General features: G+C 40.0%; 3 protein-coding genes across 4 annotated transcripts; 2 read left to right on the top strand and 1 right to left on the bottom strand.

Moving 5' to 3' along the window:
* The first annotated feature begins 1,631 nt into the window (after window positions 1-1,631).
* Window positions 1,632-4,952, top strand: LOC117474132 (translational activator of cytochrome c oxidase 1-like). Its single transcript, XM_034120175.1, has 6 exons — window positions 1,632-1,686; window positions 1,841-2,126; window positions 2,222-2,328; window positions 3,093-3,220; window positions 3,670-3,832; window positions 4,135-4,952. Exons 2-6 carry the CDS (start codon window positions 1,844-1,846, stop codon window positions 4,342-4,344), a joined length of 891 nt encoding a protein of 296 aa, XP_033976066.1. The 5' UTR covers window positions 1,632-1,686; window positions 1,841-1,843; the 3' UTR covers window positions 4,345-4,952.
* A 1,334-nt stretch (window positions 4,953-6,286) lies between these two features.
* Window positions 6,287-12,254, top strand: LOC117473420 (potassium voltage-gated channel subfamily H member 6). The gene is made up of 11 exons (XM_034118993.1): window positions 6,287-6,430; window positions 7,391-7,822; window positions 8,508-8,901; window positions 9,183-9,382; window positions 9,507-9,759; window positions 9,850-10,043; window positions 10,143-10,251; window positions 10,466-10,726; window positions 10,860-11,040; window positions 11,266-11,464; window positions 11,964-12,254. The coding sequence occupies exons 1-11, from the start codon at window positions 6,287-6,289 to the stop codon at window positions 12,252-12,254; spliced, it is 2,658 nt and encodes an 885-aa protein (XP_033974884.1).
* Window positions 12,255-13,498: 1,244 nt separating this feature from the next.
* LOC117473941 (DDB1- and CUL4-associated factor 7-like) lies at window positions 13,499-19,099 on the bottom strand. 2 transcript variants are annotated; one of them, XM_034119908.1, is made up of 8 exons: window positions 18,921-19,098; window positions 18,638-18,819; window positions 17,204-17,362; window positions 16,839-16,950; window positions 16,634-16,752; window positions 16,286-16,495; window positions 15,427-15,544; window positions 13,499-14,739 (listed from the first exon to the last, which is right to left on the bottom strand). In XM_034119908.1, exons 2-8 carry the CDS (start codon window positions 18,773-18,775, stop codon window positions 14,567-14,569), a joined length of 1,029 nt encoding a protein of 342 aa, XP_033975799.1. In that variant the 5' UTR covers window positions 18,776-18,819; window positions 18,921-19,098; the 3' UTR covers window positions 13,499-14,566. The 2 variants fall into 2 exon arrangements, with proteins under 2 accessions (XP_033975799.1, XP_033975798.1); XM_034119907.1 differs by having other exon boundaries at window positions 18,638-19,099.
* Window positions 19,100-19,441: the final 342 nt, after the last annotated feature.

Raw genomic sequence — 19,441 nt, 5'->3', positions numbered from 1 at the left:
GGGGCGGAGCTATAGACGTTTTCATTAGGCATGAAGACTTTAAGCAGTGGCAGTAATACAATATTTGCCTGTTTGCTGATTTAATCACAATTGATTACATATATCAATATTTTCTTAGAATACCCCCTAAGGATGTTTTAACTCAAAAGAAAGCTATAACAATATTGTGGCATGAAAGTAATACTTTTTTTTAAATATTCAGCCACATTGTTGTGTAATTTATATGTAATAAATGTATGGAATTTCAACATATTTTAATGCAGTATTTCACAAGTGTAATTCTGTCTTTTTTTAAATTGTTCTATTTTCTTGCCTTTGCTGTAAAGCTCTTTGAATTACTCTCCCTGTATGTTTAAGTAAAAAACTAATATTTAATTCATTTTTCTTAGAATATAAGCCTTCTCCTTAGAACTTAATTGTGGCCATAACTTAAGTCTTATACTTTATCACCTAAATACACATTTTGGTCACACATATATTGGTCAGATCTCTAGTGCACAAAAATGTTCTTTTATGTTTTTTTATTTTTTTTATCATAGACAAGAATGGAGCACAGGCTTTTTATTATTATTATTATTATTATTATTATTATTATTATTATTATTATTATTATTATTATTATTATTATTATTATTATTATTATTATTATTATTATGTCCCTTTATCATAAATAGAAGCAGTATGATTTGATAAACGTTGGTCCCATGCCAAGAGTCCAACATTTATTTTCCAGTTCTCACGCTCGGACATTTTAGAAGGACAATGATACAGACCAGACTCACACTGCTTACTGTTTGTGCCAATTAACCTATCATCTCTAGAACTAACCTCGCTGATACAATCAGATATAATGAATACACAAATGATAAGGGAATCATAAATAATAATTTGGCTTATTTTTGGGATCAGTTGTGGTTTAACATGTGTGCTTATATATATAAATGTTCCCAATGTCAACCAGAAACACCCAGGGGCCCTCTAAGAGATTTTAGGTTCCCATGGTTTACGAGTTATTCAACATTTTTCTCATTCAGCACTCCTTACAATGACCCAGGAATATACAACTATATTGGAGAATGTAAATGACAATAAACAGTATAAGTATTTAGTATGCATGGTATTCATTAGATGAGGAACCAGCAAGGTCTGTGAATATTTGACATGAACAAACATACTGATGTAACTAAGTACATATACGCAAGTGCTGTACTTAATTTAATGTAAATGTCTGCTTTACCTGATTATTTCCTTTTATGCTACTTCATTCTTCTAATCCACTGCATTTTAGAAGCCAATATTGTACCTTTATACTCCATAACAAGTTACTTTATATTCAAATGATTAGCTTATACAAACAAATATATTTATTATTAAATAGACATGTTATTTTAGGTGGAGATACACAGGAACAGTAGAGATAAAGTCATTCAAAGTAGTTCCACCTTTACCAGCTGTGATATATAATGATGGTATGCCTGGCAGGTGTAGTTTGGTAGAAAGAAACATTTTTATTCAATACATTATCTTGTATTGTTTTCATTTTTGTAGTGAACTGTCCATTTCCTTATGTCGCTTTTATTTTGAAGAGACCATTTCTAACGTCACGTTGTGACGTCACAACCAGGAAGTAACCGGTCTCATAACAAGGACAGCAGCAGCTGCGTGTTCAGCCGACTTGTCAAAACTGTACGTTTGGAAAACTTAAGGCTTTTACATTTATTTAATGATGTGAAAGTTACAGGTTTCTGAAATTAAAGGCCTCACCTGCAGACGGAGGCTCGTAGTATTGTCTCCCTCCACATGTACAGCAGGTTACTGTAACACTGTATCCACTCTGAAGGGCATGGCGGGGGCGGCAGTGCTGAGGTCTCTCCGGATCTTGCGCCCCCGGACACTAGCGACCTCAGGCAGGTTTCTGGACCCGGGGGAGTGCGTCCTCTTCCCGGCTTCATGTGTGCTTTACCCGCCGTGGAGGAGCTCTCCTGCCCGGTCGCTGCAGGTGTGCTCCGCCCTCTGTGCAGGACACAACAAGTGGTCAAAGGTGAAAAACATCAAGGGACCTAAAGATGTGGCGAGGTGCAAGATGTTCATGAAGTTTGCTTTACTGATAAAGGTAGCTGTGAAAGGTAAGATCTTCAAGAGTCTTAAAGACAATAAGATATTGCATATACATTTCGGAGCGTTTCATGTCGGCTCATTGTAATGTTGGTTTAATCTGCAGAAGGGGGAAGCAACCCAGGGATGAATATAAATTTAGCCAACGTGCTGGAGCAGTGCAGAAGAAAGAACATGCCCAAAACATCCATAGAGTCCGCCATCAAGACTGCGGTAGGTGGACAATGGGTGAAAATGAATGAAAAAACTAAACAAAATACCATTTCTTAATGAGAGGTTGAGCCACCACTTACAGACCTAGACTAAAGCAAATATAATGAATGAATGACAAAATAAATATGGAAAAAATATCTTAATAGACTAAGTGTGCTATAATAATTAAAAACATATTATTACTATTATAATAGCGGCTTAAGTCCTTTATACTTAAATGTGGGGTAGGTAAGTTTGAGAAACCGGCTCAAGATACACTTTTTGTTATATTCCATGGAATGCTCTTAACATCCCGATAGCAATGAATATCTTAAGTGCTTTGACAAAAAATCCATAAAAAAATGTCATCTGTGGAAGCCGTAGTACTGTAAAAAGTACGACCAGTTATTTTAGCCGGCCCGGCTAAAATAACTGGATGGCCTACCTGCCTGTCAGCCTTCCATCTGTGCACAAACCTATCTCATTGGTCATGTGCGCGTTCGTGTGTGTTGGAGGAGGGGCTCTGTAAGGAAGTGGCAGATTTTTTCCGGCTGTGTATTTTCAAATCTAGCGCACTCCAGCTGGTTTCTCCAAAATGACCTACCCCACCTTTAACAGCATCAATGCTACTTGGCAAAGAGGACAACAAATGTTTCCTTATTTGTTACCTGTCTACAGACGTGTGACTTATCCAGTATAGAACATATCATGAAAATGCTATTGTTATGATATAAAATGCTGCGATTAACTCATTCATGTATTTTTCCTTGGCTTGACTGGAAAAGGCCAAACCAGGGTCGCAGCTCACTTATGAAGTTCGGGGGCCGGGGGGGTGCATGCTGCTCGTCGAGGTGCTGACTTACAACCGCACAGGCACCAACCATGAAATCAAACGGCTGCTCTCAAAGAACAGGTATAATATGCTTATATGATATGAAGCAGTTCTGTACTACGAATTGCACACTACAACATTCTGCACACTACAACATTGAAATGACATTACATGTCACAATATTTCAAGGCGATAAAAGCAAAGGATTACACTTTATAACACTATACTGTGAAAACATTCTACAGGGAGTATTTTAATGTTGATAGTTAAAAAACATTTTGCTGAACTTTGTACTTGTATTGGAGTATTAAGGACAATAGTATTAATACCACTTCCACCACTGGTCAGTAGCCACTAGATGTCCCTAGTGGCTACTGGGCTAAGAATATAAACAAAACAATGAGAAAAATACAGCTTTTAAACTAAAAACGTACCTAATACAAACCCATATGTGGTTTATGTATTTCAATCAAATATAGCCTCATGAAGTTTAATGTAGTCTTATGTTTTCTCCCACTACTCACCCACAGAGGGATGATTTCAGACGGAGTGCGCAACAACTTCATCAGGAAGGGGGTGGTGGTGGTCCCGGGTCAGAACGTCTCCACAGACAGAGCTCTGGAGCTGGCCATCGAGGCGGGAGCCGAAGATGTCCAAGAGAGCGAGGATGAGGAGGAGCAGCCCATCCTGAAGGTCAGACATGTTTCTAAGGAGAGCAGTCCAGAAATATGAGGGAACAATGGAAATATTCAGTCCCATAAAGAAAAAGTGCCATAACAAAATGTATTTTCTCTTTATTAAATGATTTTAATGCATATCCATCTTGTGTTTTTGACTGTTCATCAGATCAAATGCTGTCCTAACCTTGGGATTTGGAAATTATTAAAGACACTATTTTCTCACATTTAAAGACACAATGTTGATGAGAACTATAATAGTAAATTGCAGCCCAACCACAGTTTAACTAATACTGTGATTTGTTTCTCTGTTCTCAGTTTATCTGTGACGTGGTGGAAACCAGTAAGGTGCGGGCCTCACTGGGGAAGCTTGGATTGGAGATCGCGTCTGTTGGGTTGGAGTTTGTACCACGCGTATCTTTGTCTCTGAGTGAAGATCAGCTGGAGGCGACTTTAATGCTAGTAGAAGCCCTCAGTGACTGTCCAGATGTAATTCAAGTCTGGGACAACATCCAGGCTGACAGCTGAGGACGTATCCGGGACATTTTGTGGACGCTGAATATCGCATATGTTGGATATTATATTTAGAAATAGAAAAAACCTGTACCGCTTGTCTGTGAGGAACTATAAGCGGAAGAAAATTGTGGTCCTTTTCATGATGTATACTTAAATGGACATTTCTTTAATATATTCTCTCAAAAGATTGAAATTAATAGAGTATCATTACCAGACGGTGCCAAAAGACGTCTGCATTTTAATTAATTTTATTCTAGTCAGTGCTGTATTTAAAAGTTTGTAATACAGTAAGTATTGATAACCACATTCACGTCCCTTTTCTTTAGCTCATCATTCATGGGATGCTGGAGAAGATTAAACGTTTTACCAAAATCAAATGTAACTTTTATTCATTGAATATGGAAGAAACGTTTATGTATTGACATGGATCAATTTAATATTTGTTTTTTCTGTTAAAGATACCATCGAGACACAATGAAATACACAGTACACTACAGTACAATAGCCTCTTTAAAAGTATTTAAAATGACATCTACTCGTTTTCCTACATAATCTATGAATATGCAAATATTTTTCAATGACAAAGTTTAACTGTTCAATTCAATAAAAGGTCATCTTTACTGAAAAGTCAATTATCAGGGTATATGCTCGAGTCTGGAGGATTCAAGTTTACACATCAAATATTTGGCCGTGATAATAAATGTTATGTTCAGTCACAAAATCATGTTGTACGTATACAATACATTATGAGATGAAAGCATGGAGACATTTTTCCTCTTCAGCTAATTCATGTAAAAAAACCTTTGTAGAGACATCATTCTTCACACTGAAGCTCACATTTCAAAGGGAAGTAACACATAATACACGTATTTATGTATATAGAGTATATGGCTGAAGGTTACAACTGAAGGACGTTTTGAGCCAGTGTCATAACAGGTCATTAACCCCACAAATAACTGTCAATAAGACCCCACATTAACAGTATGTATGTGATATATTGAGCCAGCTCCATACATTTAGCTGGCCGATTTTGTTGTTTGCAGCAGTGTGATGTACGTCACAACCTATATTTTAGATCTACACAGCCAAACTGCATACAAGAACACTAAAATCGTGATTTGGTTTTAGCGGGGAAGTCCAGCATAATGGCACTGAGCCCATTTGCTCTGTTTATCAATGCTCATCATTGATTTCCCCCTCAGTTCCTCTCAGCTATAGCATGGCATTGATTCGTTTCCTGTGTTGGTGAGTGTCGCGCGGCAACATGCGAGCTGCAGGCCAGTCCTCTGCCCTGTGCCCGAGTGGAGGGTTCAACATTGACGTCTGAATGACAGAAGTTCATTTATTTTTGCCTAAATATGAACTATGAAGGAAGAGAGTGAAGGTTTTCGATAACACTTTGTCCAGAAAGTGTCCTGAAGTGTGGATATCTGAGTCATGGTTGTCTAAGTCCAAGAAGGATCTGACATTCTGGTTTCTAATCAGGTACGTTATATTACTTCCAATGAAATTAAGCTTTGTTGAAGATTTGATAGCGATTTTTCCACTATGTAACCGTGCCTTCTCTACGCAGTAACACTCTGTGAGTCAAGTATTGAGACTGTCTAACACATTTGTTCCCTAATTTGGAATCAATAAAGTATATCTATCAATCTAGTGTTAAAGGGCAGAAGTGTTTTGGGAGGGGCACAGCTAGATGGGCATTCTGGGAAATCGAGCTGAGATTAATTTGTTAAGGGCGTTACGGAATATTAAACATCACTGAGTCACTTGTTTTGCTTGACATTTTCCAGGGAAATTGGAAAATAATAAATAATAGAATAATGAAGTGAAAAATGATATGTTATACTATCAGAAGTAAACAGAAGCAAAACATCTGCACAAATAATCTTTTGGTTCACTTTGGCCTGAATATAAACGTGTTTTCTGCTCACCTGTATTCCAGTAGAGCTCCATGTCTGACTCAGACCTTAAGATGAGTGGGGGTCCAGCCAGCAGGGGCCCTGAGTGCCGCTCGCCTCCGACCCCCAGGATAGAGCTGCTCAGCCCCTCCAAGGTGAAGGACTGCTCACAGAACGTCACGGAGAAGGTCACACAGGTACGGAGCAAGAAAGGACGTCACAGATGCATTCACTGCTTGCCAGGTTAACGCCGTCATTAAGGAGATCATATTAATCGTGTTTTGAGGCTTTCAGAAAGTTGCCATGATGAAAGATTGACACTAATTAACCCGCTAGTGGAAAAATCAGTATGTGGTTTGGTGGCTGGGTGTTTTCCTTCTGGGTGTGAAAAGCAAAGTTAATTGAGCACCGGTTCAATTCAGACCTATTGTTGTCGCTGTTGGAGCCCTGAGGCTCGGCATTCTGCATCACTGCCTCTTTGGGAAGCTATGTGATGAACTACAACTGTCGACACTTTGTGACCTTGCTGCACGGGGTCACTTGCTAAAACCTAACATTTTCCATCTTTCTATATCAAACTATTTATCTGTGCACCTGGTAAATACAACTGTCTGTCTGCAATGAGTGTGACATTTGTCAGGGCTTCCAATGTTAAGTTTAAATTGGGCTAAAGAGAGCATGAGGAGCGTGGCAGCACATGAACTCTGTCGTGTGACGCCCAACTCATCATTCCAGCCCCCCCCCCCCAGCTCACCAGTATCCGGCACTCAGTCAGATCCTGCATAGTGGATTACAGACCACAAGATCTTTTAGCTTTTTAACTATCTGGAAATAATTGTATGATCTGGGGGGAAAACGTTACTCAAGTCACGCCTCTGTTGGGAATTTGTTGGACCTACATGGTCGCAGTGTGTCTTCTAGAAAGGTATTTTGTTTAATATTAGTTCACAGAATGTACTTGTTTTGCTTGGTGTCAAAGTGAAAAGCTATATTTGTAATGTAATAAAAGTGTTCATTTGGCTTCTGGGAGAACAAATTGTCTTTCTAAAATGCATTCAAATGCTCCTAAACATCTATAGTTCAGATTTCACTATAGAAGAAATATGATGGAAGGGAACATTGAAACATTTGCATACTGATGCATTCTTTATATTTAGGTTCTTTCTTTGGAGTCCGATGTGCTGCCCGAATACAAACTCCAGGTGCCAGAGACAACATGGTTGATCTTGCTACACTACAGCCCGTTCAAGGCGTTTTGGGACTGGATTATTCTCCTCCTGGTTCTCTACACAGCTGTTTTCACTCCCTACTCGGCCACCTTTCTCTTGGATGAACATGGGGATATACGTCAAAGGAGTCATACTTGCGGCTACACATGCAACCCTCTGAACGTGGCAGACCTTTTGGTGGACGTGCTATTTATTGTGGATATCGTCATCAACCTTCGCACAACTTACGTGAACCGCAACGACGAAGTGATCACACAGCCGAGCCGGATAGCCAAGCACTATATCAAAGGCTGGTTCCCCATTGATCTGTTCGCAGCGATCCCTTTCGACCTTCTCATTTTCAGATCTGGCTCTGACGAGGTAAGAGATCTGCCTCTCTGCAGATTATATTATATCATTTTTCCAGAAGAACCCAAGTTAACATTGTTTGTATAGAGTGCTGCAGGGATGATGTCGTTTTGTAGGCCAATCTTGAAGTTGGCACCACCTTGGTTCCCTTGACTGAAAGCAAAACAATGATTTGTTCATTATCTTTCAGATTATTGCAAAATTCAGCTCAATGTTTGATACTTACACAAGATCATCTTCATAACAATCTAATGTAAACCACACCACGGTTACAAGATCAACATTAGACCACTGATGTTAAATGTCCCAGACAACATCTGTGGTCTCATTTAGCCGCTTGTTAGCTATTGCCTTTTTAAGTTCAAGTAAAAGCTTCAAGAATAACAAATAGTGTATTTATTGAGGCATTTAATGTTGTAGAACAATGTTAATATCTCTAAAGCTTGAGCTATCTAACCAAAAACCCATACAAAAAAACGTATGGACAAGGGAACAGGAATTGAAATAAAATACCAACTCAAGCTTTTAGGACTCTTTCAGCACTCTATTGATTATAAAATGAAGTTATACTCAGATTTAATTGTTCTTTCCTCAAATGTTTTAACTTCTTCCTCAATTAGTTATCTAAAGTAACTGTAATTTGAATGGCCGTTTTCCTGCCTAACACCCTCTTCCCTGTCGTTAATGGACACCAAAGATGGCAACCCTAACAAGCCTGCTGAAAACAGCTCGACTGCTGCGATTGGTCCGCGTGGCAAGAAAGCTGGACAGATATTCTGAATACGGGGCTGCTGTCCTGTTCCTGCTCATGTGCACCTTTGTGCTTATTGCCCATTGGCTCGCCTGTATTTGGTACGCTATTGGCTTTGTGGAGAGGCCGTACACTGAGACCGGATGGCTGGACAACCTGGCTGAACAACTGGGCAAGTCATACAACGATACTGACACCGGCTCGGGTCCTTCCGTCAAAGACAAGTACGTCACGGCTCTTTACTTCACGTTGAGCAGTTTGACCAGCGTGGGGTTTGGTAACGTCTCTCCAAACACCAACTCTGAGAAGATCTTCTCCATATGCGTCATGGTTATTGGCTGTAAGTTGAAATCACTGTAAGGGACTGTACAGAAATGATAAGGGTAACAATGGAGTCTGAAATCTCCCATCATTAATTAGGATGTATTTGGGTTTTACCCTACAACTACAATTACCTTTTGTAAATGTCTCAAAAAATGAGGAATTTATGAAAGCCCATCCACCTTTGCACTTTTTGTACAGTCCCAACATCTTCATTGAATTTTTAACAGATATTCTTACTAAAGTCCCACAATCACTGAATCCTTATGATCTGTTTCCCAATTTATTTTTCTTTCTCAGCTCTTATGTATGCCAGCATATTTGGGAATGTGTCAGCCATCATCCAGCGTCTGTACTCTGGTACAACCCGCTACCACACCCAGATGCTGCGAGTCAAAGAGTTCATCCGATTCCACCAAATCCCAGGATGCCTTCGCCAAAGGCTGGAGGAGCACTTCCAACACGCCTGGTCCTACACAAATGGCATTGACATGAATGGTGTAAGTAAAAAGTTACAAGACTGAGTGTTCTGGTATTCTTAAAAGTCCAACTTGGTTGAGGTTGTTTAATATCCCTCTTTTGCATCTCACTAATATACTGTTGGTCTTGTCTTTCTGTTTTCAGGTGATGAAGGGATTACCAGGCTCGCTGCAGGCAGACATCTGTTTGCACTTGAACAGATCTCTGCTAGAGAACTGTACGGCTTTCCATGGAGGCAGTCAGGCCTTTCTGCGCACCTTGAGTATGAGGTTCAAGACAGTCCACGCTCCTCCAGGAGATATTCTGATCCACTATGGAGACATGCTGGACTCTCTCTTCTTCATCGCACGCGGTTCAATCCAAGTCATCAGGGATGATGTGGTGGTCGGAATATTAGGTAACAAGCCTTAGTTGTTTTGCCTGCAGTCTCTCAAAAATGTTTGAAAAACATCATGACTATCTCATACAAATATTCATGCTCTTGCAGAAAAGAATGACGTGTTTGGAGAGCCTATCAACCTGTACGATGAGCCAGGGAAGTCCAAAGCAGACGTACACACCATCACATACTGTGACCTGCACCGTGTCCGGAGGGAAGACCTGCTGGAGGTCCTCGATATCTACCCCGGCTTCGCAGACAACTTCTGGAAGAACCTGGAGATAACATTTGACCTGAGAGATGTATGTTGTTGTTGGTTTCCATATTTGAATTCTGATTACTGTTTTAGGCCGGTAAAGCCAAATAAACAGGTGAACTGTTTTTCCTTCTATGTTCATCAGGCCGATCAAGTTCCACCAATAATAACAACTGATGATTCTGGTGACGATTACGGGTGTCGACACAAGCTAAGACATAGAAACCACTCCCTGGACTGCAGAATAAGGCCAGGTGAGACGCGTAAAGGAGAACACAATTATCTCACAAACCAACTGCCAATTCTTTGGATACAAGGCTCTTCTTGGTAATCAGTGTTGTAAGCCTTTCAAAATCGAAATTCCTCTCTACCCTGGTAAATAACTGCCTTCTACCGATAACTTGGACTTATGAGATAATATTACATTACGTTTAAAAGTGTTAAATGTTGATGCCTTCCTGTGAACAGATGGAATCGATCATGAGGACTCATACCCCCATCAGTCCTTGCACAATCGCCAGTCCCCTCCTCGGGCCCACTGGGATGACAACTGTAGCTGTGAATCCCCGTGTTCCCAGTCTAGTGAAGACTTGGCTACGCCGCTCGCCCACAGTGCCAAAGTTGAGCTATCCCCTCCACAAGATGCCAGAGTGGACTTCCCCCCCTCTGCAGTGCAGCTGATCCCCCCAAGTAGCACCTCACTGGAGAGGGAGCCAGTGTTGGACCAAGGTAGATATGTGTCTTAATTTAAACACACACGCTATAATTAACAACATGCGCTGATGTTGCATAGTGAATATTTTGGACTATCATTACTGTAATACAACCTAAATGGGTAAACCTGTCTTTATATTTGCCTTAGCTACATCTTTGAATGTGCCAGGAACGTATCAGGGCTGGCCAGAACGACCGCCACAACAGTTTTCCAGTCGCACTTGGCGATCTTCATCTGTCCGAAACTCATACCACCCACCACCGTTCACAGAAGATCGGCCCAGTGAGCTGGAGTCTCGACTTGAGGTTTTACATTCACAGCTCAACAGGTGAATTCAAGGGAGGCCTTTGGCTGGTTTTCAAGGAAATAATAGAGGAGGCAATCAGTTAGATATACAAATAAAGAAATTATCTGAAAATGTGTTCAAATTCCAATGCTCAAAAATCGAATGTTTCTCATTTCATTTCCCCATTCCAGTTGAAGCAAATAAGATTATTGGATAGTTCCTTCACTTATTGACCTCTGCCATTCTGATTGTCTCTCAATTCCCCAGACTGGAGACTCGCATGACAGCCGACATCAATGTTATTCTCCAGCTGCTCCAGAGGCAGATGGCTCCTGTTCCTCCCGCCTACAGCAGCGTATCGTCTGGTGCACTCCCCACTGATGAACCTGGCCTGTATGGGGCTGGGACCCCAGTGCTGCACAGCATGTACCCCTCCCCCGCCCTACAGATCGACAGCCGGGCCCCCGCACAGGTAGGGAATTATGCTTTACTTCTAATACTGCTAATAACAACGGAGATTTGTTCCTCGTATTTTATTAAACTCTTGTTCTTTACTTTGAATGAGATATCCCTAACCAGATTTAGTCTTCATTAAAAACTAATAAATATTCATTAGACCTTTAGCTCACATCCGAGTCCATTCTCTTAACCACAGGGGTTCACTTAGGGACCATCAATAAACCTGACTTGCCCAAATAAGTGAAAACTATGGTAAGAATAATTATAATAGACGTGTCTTTAGTGTCACACCTTTTTTCATTGATTTTGACCGAAATTAAATGATTTTATGAAAATATTCTCATAAAAAAAACTTTTATTTTTTCCAAGAGCTAACCGTCCTCTGTCTGCCGGTCTTTAAAAACTAGCTTTTTCCAAAGCAATTGAAAAATATTAAGGCAAAAATCTCCCTGGTGAGGTACAAGGGCTAAGAAGCTAAATTAAAAAAGGTGATTTCTTTACTCCAGAGCATTACCCAGACTGACCTTCAATTCACCAAGAGGTCCCAGGAGTCCCTGTCCAGCGGCATCCATGTGACTGTGGCTTCAGACGACACCATGTTCATGACCGTCACCCCTGAAAGTGAGACCAACGCAGGGTTGTCTCCGCAGCAGCCGTCAGTCAAATCCTCCCTGCTGGAGAGCCCCGGGCTGTGCGGCAGCCTCCGCTACCCCTCGCTGCCGGGGAACCTGGACATGACCTCGGGACTGGCTGGCATCCAGAAACACCTCTCAGACCCTGTGCTGCCCGTCACCTGAGGAGCTCCAGAGATGAGATTTTGAGGCAACCAGTGTGACTTTGAAAGTAATGACACTGCTTCTTAAAGCTATTTAAGAAAACATGATTGTGTATTTGTTAAAGGTCACCTATTATGCAAAATCCACTTTTTCATGTCTTGTATACGTAAACATGTGTCCCCTCTGTGCAAAGAGATTCTGAAAGTTTCAGGAAAAAAGATTCGCTCTCTTTTCGTCCTGATCCATTTATATAAAAACCTGTCTGAAAATGAGCTGATCAGATTTTGGCCACTTTATGTCATAACGATGTTTTGGCTTGTTTTACCATTAGCCAATCACCAACCAAGGTAACCCCCCTCCCTATCACCTGAATCTCCTCCTAGAGCACCATTGTGTTCTTTTGAACTAAATATCTCTCAGAGGGGTGTGGGGAGGGGCTCCTTATTTTCATCTAAAGTAACAGACAGAGAATCAGCACTTTTGAAACAGGGCTGAAACAGAGGGGGTTATGGGATGCTACAATGATCTGTTTGGTATTTGGAGCCAAACACTTCAGAGACATGTTTTGTGTATATCTGAGACCTATAATATATTGATGAAAAACAGTATAATAGGGGAACTTTAAAGTACTCTTTACACTCTGACAGCAGTTAATAAATAAAATATAAAAAGTATACAAATCTCATATCTGTGGGTGTGCAGGCCTTTGATTAGTTGACCTACTTGTCTACCTACCTGCATGCCCGTGTACTCATTGCACGTTACTGGAGACTTCCACAAACTTCTAGCTCGATGTCTGTGAGTACTAACATAAGCCATGTTTCATTTTTACGTTCATGATGATCATTTTGGGTGAGTGGCTTTTGAGGGAGGCTTAAGTGGACATGCTTTGCCAACCTTTTTTTCCTCAAGATTTTGAGTGTTTGGAGCTATTGCTACGAACCGCTTTCATTTAAAGACATTGTGCTCCAGAAATAGAACAGCACATAACACCCTGCAGGCAAGCTGTTTCCCTGTTTTCAGACTTTGAGATAAGCTGAACTAGGAAGTGGTATTAATCCTCCCATCTAGGTCTCCTTGAAAAATATATAAAAGCTTGTCCAGAAATGTCAAACTGTTGCTTAAAATAAATCTGATCATTTCTGTGGTGATATACATTTTCAATAATATCTCATCAACATATTTGCTAAGTATCCATTCATTTTGAATATTACATTGCAGAACAATTTCAAAATGCGATCTGATCAGTGAAAATGAATCGTGAAAAATGTGTTTTCTGACTTTATGTTGAGCAAATAATCACACATCATGACCCCGTACTGAAATACCTACAACAAGTAAGAAATAACTCCTGTTCACTCCCACGTCTTCACATCTCCTCCCAACCCCAAATATCACAACAGAACTTAATATCACAACAGGACTCACAGCATTTGTTATACAATGTCAGTTTTCTAGGCTGTTGGACAAAAATGTAGGATTCTCTAGTGTAAAGATGTTGGTTGATGTATTTCAGGCAGTGTTTCTCTCAGTTTTGTACAGTGAAACCTTTTCTAACTGTAAATCTGTACTATAGATTATCACCATTATGTTGATGATTGACAGCTCACTGTGAAAAGGTTTGTGTCTACAAAAATGCTGTATAATGGTTTAAACTGTGAGGGACGGTTTATTCATGTATAAAATAAAATTGTGATAAAAATAAAATAAGTGGTGCACAAAAACAAACATGTGTTATGGTCAATACTAGTAAATTGTTGCACATATAATGTATGTATAACAGAGATGTTCTTCATATCGCAAATGATATTCAGTTGAATAAAATAAGTATTTATAGGTTTAAAAAAAAAACTACTGAATATATGAACACTTAAAAACACATTAACCACATTCAATCCACTTTTAAATGTGGCTAAACTACATTTTGCTGCATAATGAAAATGAATGGTTGAGGGTAGTAAGAGTACTCAAACAATGCCCCGTGTAACATATAAAAACATGAAACTGACTAGCCTTTTTGTCTGTGAGAAAACATGCTGACGCTAGAAGGTTTTGGACCTTTGTTCATGTCTGCACATGACAACAGTTTCTTGAGACTTTGTTACCATTTCTGTTTTGGTGCTCCTGAGTTTTCTGATACAGGACATCTTGATATTGTATCAAAAAGACAAGCGCAGAGAGACTCTAGTTCTCACTCGGTTGAAAAAGCTTTACACACATAATCTGTATCGACAGTAATCCAATGCGAGCACAAACTCAATATTGCTCTGTCCTTCTTTAACAGTGTGTTAATCCAACTGAGAGTGTTTTTGATTTGCCTCATTTCTTGGAGCTCAGACTCGGAGGATTTCCAGGCAGTTGTTGTAGCAGATAGCAATCCAGTCGGGCTGGGTGGTGGCCCACTGGACGTTATTGATCTCTCCCTCGGCTGTGTAGGCCAGTATAGGGTCCTCGATGGCCCGCGGCATCTGCTGGATGTCCCAGATTAGAGCCTGGTGGTCCTCCGCTAGACAGAGAGCAGGGGAGGAAGTTTGATTTGTAATTGATTTGTCTTATTTAAACAGGAAGAACTAACAATACACGTTACTGGCCTGAATCTGGTAAATAACTTTTGTTTTAAATCACACTTTCTTTCTCAGCAGGACACATCAAAAGAAGATCAGTAGATGTAAATCAGGGAACACATATTTACGAAACAGCACAGCAGTGTTTTGTAATACAGGCCCAGTCTGATTTGGCTTCACTGTAGGCTGGCTTGTTTTGGACAAGATTATCCTGGTATATGGCACCATTTTAAGGAATTCTCTGTCAGTATGAGTTCAATCAGATCCTGTGGATCCATTCTGCTACTAGAAGAATGTCTGAACAGCTGCCTCAATGTAGAGGTTTGTTCAGTGATTCCTTAACCCTGAACAAACTCAAAGTAGATTTTTTTCTGCTATTAGTGGGGATGGACTTCAAATACAAGGTGGTGGACACTACACTAAATTGCAAGGACACCTATCTCCCACAAATTCCTTTATCCAACGTGTATATTTACTCTCACAAAGCGTTGTTGCGTAAACATAAATAGCGTAAGAGCGGCTCCCCCTTGTGCATATTGACAGTAATTGCAATAATTCATTGGCAAAGCCCTCAAACTGCAAATAAACGTGTGGGTGAATATTGCAAACTATGTGTTAAATCTGCATACCTGCTGTGCAGATGTGACAGGAGGAGTGCGGCGCCCAGGCGATGCCATTGACGCAGGCCCTGTGGTTGTTGAGTCTGGCCACAGGAGTACAGGGCACACGCACATCTAAGATCACCACCTAAAGAGAGAAGAAACAAGAAATGTATGGTCGTTAAACAAAGAGAGCCTCAGTATGAAGACAAAGTAGTAAAAAAGTAGCTTTATTTAAGTAGATTTATTAGTTAAACGTTTAAACACTACCCAAAGAAATTGAGATTCTCAACTATTAAATTAATTTGGCTTTTTAAATGCAGTACGTGCTTACAAGCAAACTATTAACAAATGAGGAAAAAACTATTATTTAATATGATCTTATATCATCTTAAATTCTTGCTTTTATACAGATGTACAATAACAAAGTCAAAGAGAAGTTTCTAGGCTTCAGTTTTGTAGCACTTAACCTGTTAAGCCCTGAGCCTATTGTTCAGGCCTCAGGCTCGAAAATGACATGCCCAGAATGAATGACTATATCTTCACTTCTAAAAGGGGTATATGAATAATTGTTTTTATCAAAGCAAGAATACATCTGTGAGTTGGCTGTAGAAGTGTCAGCATACAATATAGATGTTGCTGTGTCAGAGTAAATTCAGATGGAACATAGTAAACACATTTAAATTCTAATCTCCGCCTAAAAAAAACCATTACTTATAGTGAAAACCACCCTTGAATGCATAGTAGCCAAAAACCTTTAGGGATCCAAACCACAATATATCATAAGTACCCTGTGTCAAGATTGATGCTAATTTATTGAAACTTTGTAAATATGAACTGGTTCTACATTTACTTATCTGGTTAATTAGAATCAAATAAAAAGACTAACCTCCATGCTGTCCATGGCCATGGTGACCAGGTAGTTGGGGTCCTGCTTGTTCCAGCAGAGCCGGAGCAGCGGGTGGTGCTGCGGGTCTTCATAGATGATAGTGCTGTGCTCGAGGTGACGAAGGTCAAACATGCGGACCGAGCCGTCCGCTCCCACTGAGGCAAACATGTCCCTGCCCCCCCCTGCTCTGCTGAAAGAGATGTCATACACCTGCAGAGCAACCACACAGTGATCAGTGAGTGAAAAGATTTTGACATAGAAGATAGAAAACGTTAAGATTATCTTTAAGCACCATTTTAATTAACAAAACATTCTTGAAGGTTTGATCTATCATTTCATAACATTTACCTCTTTGTCATGGGCAATAAGCTGCGTCTTCACATGACCCGACACTAAGTTGACCCGGCCCAGCACCTGCCCAGTCTCCAGTCCCCAGATTGTACAAGTAGTGTCGATACTAGAAGTACCTGCACAGAAAACAATGTCATTTTCAAATAATGACTACTGTCAGGAAAGTTTGTATTTTTCATAAAAATCTACATTGAGTTTTTACCTAACAGATTTGGGTCCACCTCGTTCCAGTCAAAGGATGTGAGTGGTGCACAGAAGTCAGAGTTCTTGTTATTGTTGAGCAGGCACTCCAGTCGGGTCTCTGTATCGCCCACCTGTCAGCAGAAACACATTGTCTTTATTTGGGAATCTAAGTTAGTTCATACAGACCACAAGCAATACATCGTTGAAGTTTCCTGCTCTGGCATATAGAGCAGAAGTAATGAGCTGGACACTGGCCATGCATGATTCACTCTGAACCTTTACTGTGGATATATACGTAAAATACACTATACACTTGGTTGTTCTCTGAAATGTTTTTCTATGACAAAACGAGTCCATGGGCTCAGGTGAGACTGGTCCTCTTACCCTCCAGATCCTCAGGTAGTCTCCGCTGGTGGCCAGCAGGTCAGGGTACGCTCCTTTGCTGTCGGGAATCCACATGACCTTGGTGGTGGGGTATGGATGGTCGAAAGTGTTTCGACATACGAACTCTGAGTTCTCCTCCTCCAGACCAACTATCTGAACCTGTGGAAACACAAACAATAACTCAGCTCGAGTGGGTCCACGCAGCATTACTGAGGAAGAGGAGCAATACAGTCAGTAGGGGTCAAATAACTTGATTTCCATAATAAAACTGATCTGACTTATTCCAGTAATGCAAGATCTAAGAAAGCTAAAGGACAAATCTAGTCGACTAATGATTTATGAAACTAACTTTTTCAAATGTATGCAACTCACTAATGCCATTGCACTGGTAAATGTTTACATTCATGATGCTATTCTCAAATGAAGGCACACTGCTTCCTTCAGTCACCAAAACATCATTTTATCAAAGGACAGGGATATCTATATCAATGCCATTTATTCTAAATAATCGCATTAAAACAAAGTTGTATCCGGCATCGTTTTAATATCAATATAACATATATTTAGGTATTCCTCAATGGGATGTAAGGAATTGGAATATGATTACAGCTGAGATTAAAACCTGCTCAGATGTATACACTTTTTCCCATGGTGCAAACGTCCAGTCTAGCCAACTTGAGAAGTTAGTTTAAAGGAATAGTACTAGTATTTATATTTTATACATATGTATTATGTTTTAATTGTGTGTCATAGGCACTAGGAAATGTTTGAATGTGTGCTGATCGTTATGTGTGTACAGGGACTGCAGATGGATATGAACGTTTAGCTATAATCTGCCATATAGCATCTCTTCTCCTTTTGAGATCAATGTATTTTTATGCATGGTCCTTGTTCAATAAACACATATAACATTATTATATATAATATCTATATACTATCCTTTGTATAAGTGTCTGCTCCTGTAGTTTAAGTCTATGTTTCTACTGCTGCAATATTTAGGTCTGTATATTATTTGTGATATTTCTTTTTAACTGTAGATATGTTTGTATTTGTTGTTATTTATTTAATTATGTTCATACTTTTTTCCACCTTTCGAATAATGTTATGACTGAACACACTGCTGCTCAAACTAAATCATTTCCCAATTTTGGATCAATAAAATATCTACCTATCTATCTAATAATAATAATAATATAATAATGCTTATCCACTGGGAACCGTTACTATAAGTTGGGTGCATGGTGGTAAACAATTATAATGCAAATTCATATTATGAGAGTAAATCTCATCCAGTTTGTTAAATATGTTTAAATCCCTGGTCCTGTCTGCCTTTAGAAAGCCCCATGGGACAATATGAAGTTACCTTGTTATTGTACCAGGTGAAGTTATCTTGTTATTTAAAGGTGCTATATAAATAAAGTGTATTATTATTACCTTGTTATTGTACTCCTCCACGAAGCTACCGAGCGCCAGGCGGAACCGTTTGTCCGGTCGGACGCTCCAGTTCATGGCGTACACCGTCCATGGCGCCTCGTACTTGTAGATTTCTTTACGTTTACCGTGTAGTGACATCTTCAAAGCGTACACAAATAAACCTCTACTGGAGAACTAATTACCTGCAGGAAAACAAGAGCATGAAGCATATATGCTAGCTTGTTTTTAGCTAGCGTAGTGAGCTAACGTATTGTCTCTGCTAAGGTTGTGTAATTTGTATTACGTTGTAGTAGGCTCGCCAACGGTTGACTCCATGTAGTCAGGACGCTTTCCCGGTGGTGAAAGGCTTCACGTTATAAACAAAAATGCACTTTAATGTATCAAATTATCTGCACACAGCTGCTAAAAGATGTTCGTGATATGGCAGCAATGGCGGCGACAGGAGGACAAAAATAATGCGACGATGAGCGTCACAGAGGCGGCTGGTGCTGCCTTCACGAGATGGCCTGAAAATCCTATATATCAAGATAAAGCACAACAAAATTCACAATATGTATTTTTTGTAAAACAGTATTTTTTTTAATTCATTTTACTGAGGGGTTTGGGTTATAGAGAGTCAATATATAACTAATGTGATGCGTGATTTGCTCACAACTTGAATATCAACAACATCTAGATGCCCTCACAAGTTCACATCGGGAACGTTTCCGAGATACCCTGAATGCACCACGACAGCAGCTTTGCTCCAAATTCTGGGGAAAAAAGGCTGCCTTTGTGCCAGAAATGCTGAGTTTCACGGGATTT

Source organism: Trematomus bernacchii, unplaced genomic scaffold, assembly GCF_902827165.1.
Source record: "Trematomus bernacchii unplaced genomic scaffold, fTreBer1.1, whole genome shotgun sequence".
In the NCBI taxonomy this organism is placed as follows: Eukaryota; Metazoa; Chordata; class Actinopteri; order Perciformes; family Nototheniidae; genus Trematomus; species Trematomus bernacchii.
This window is presented reverse-complemented; position numbering and strand designations above follow the sequence as displayed.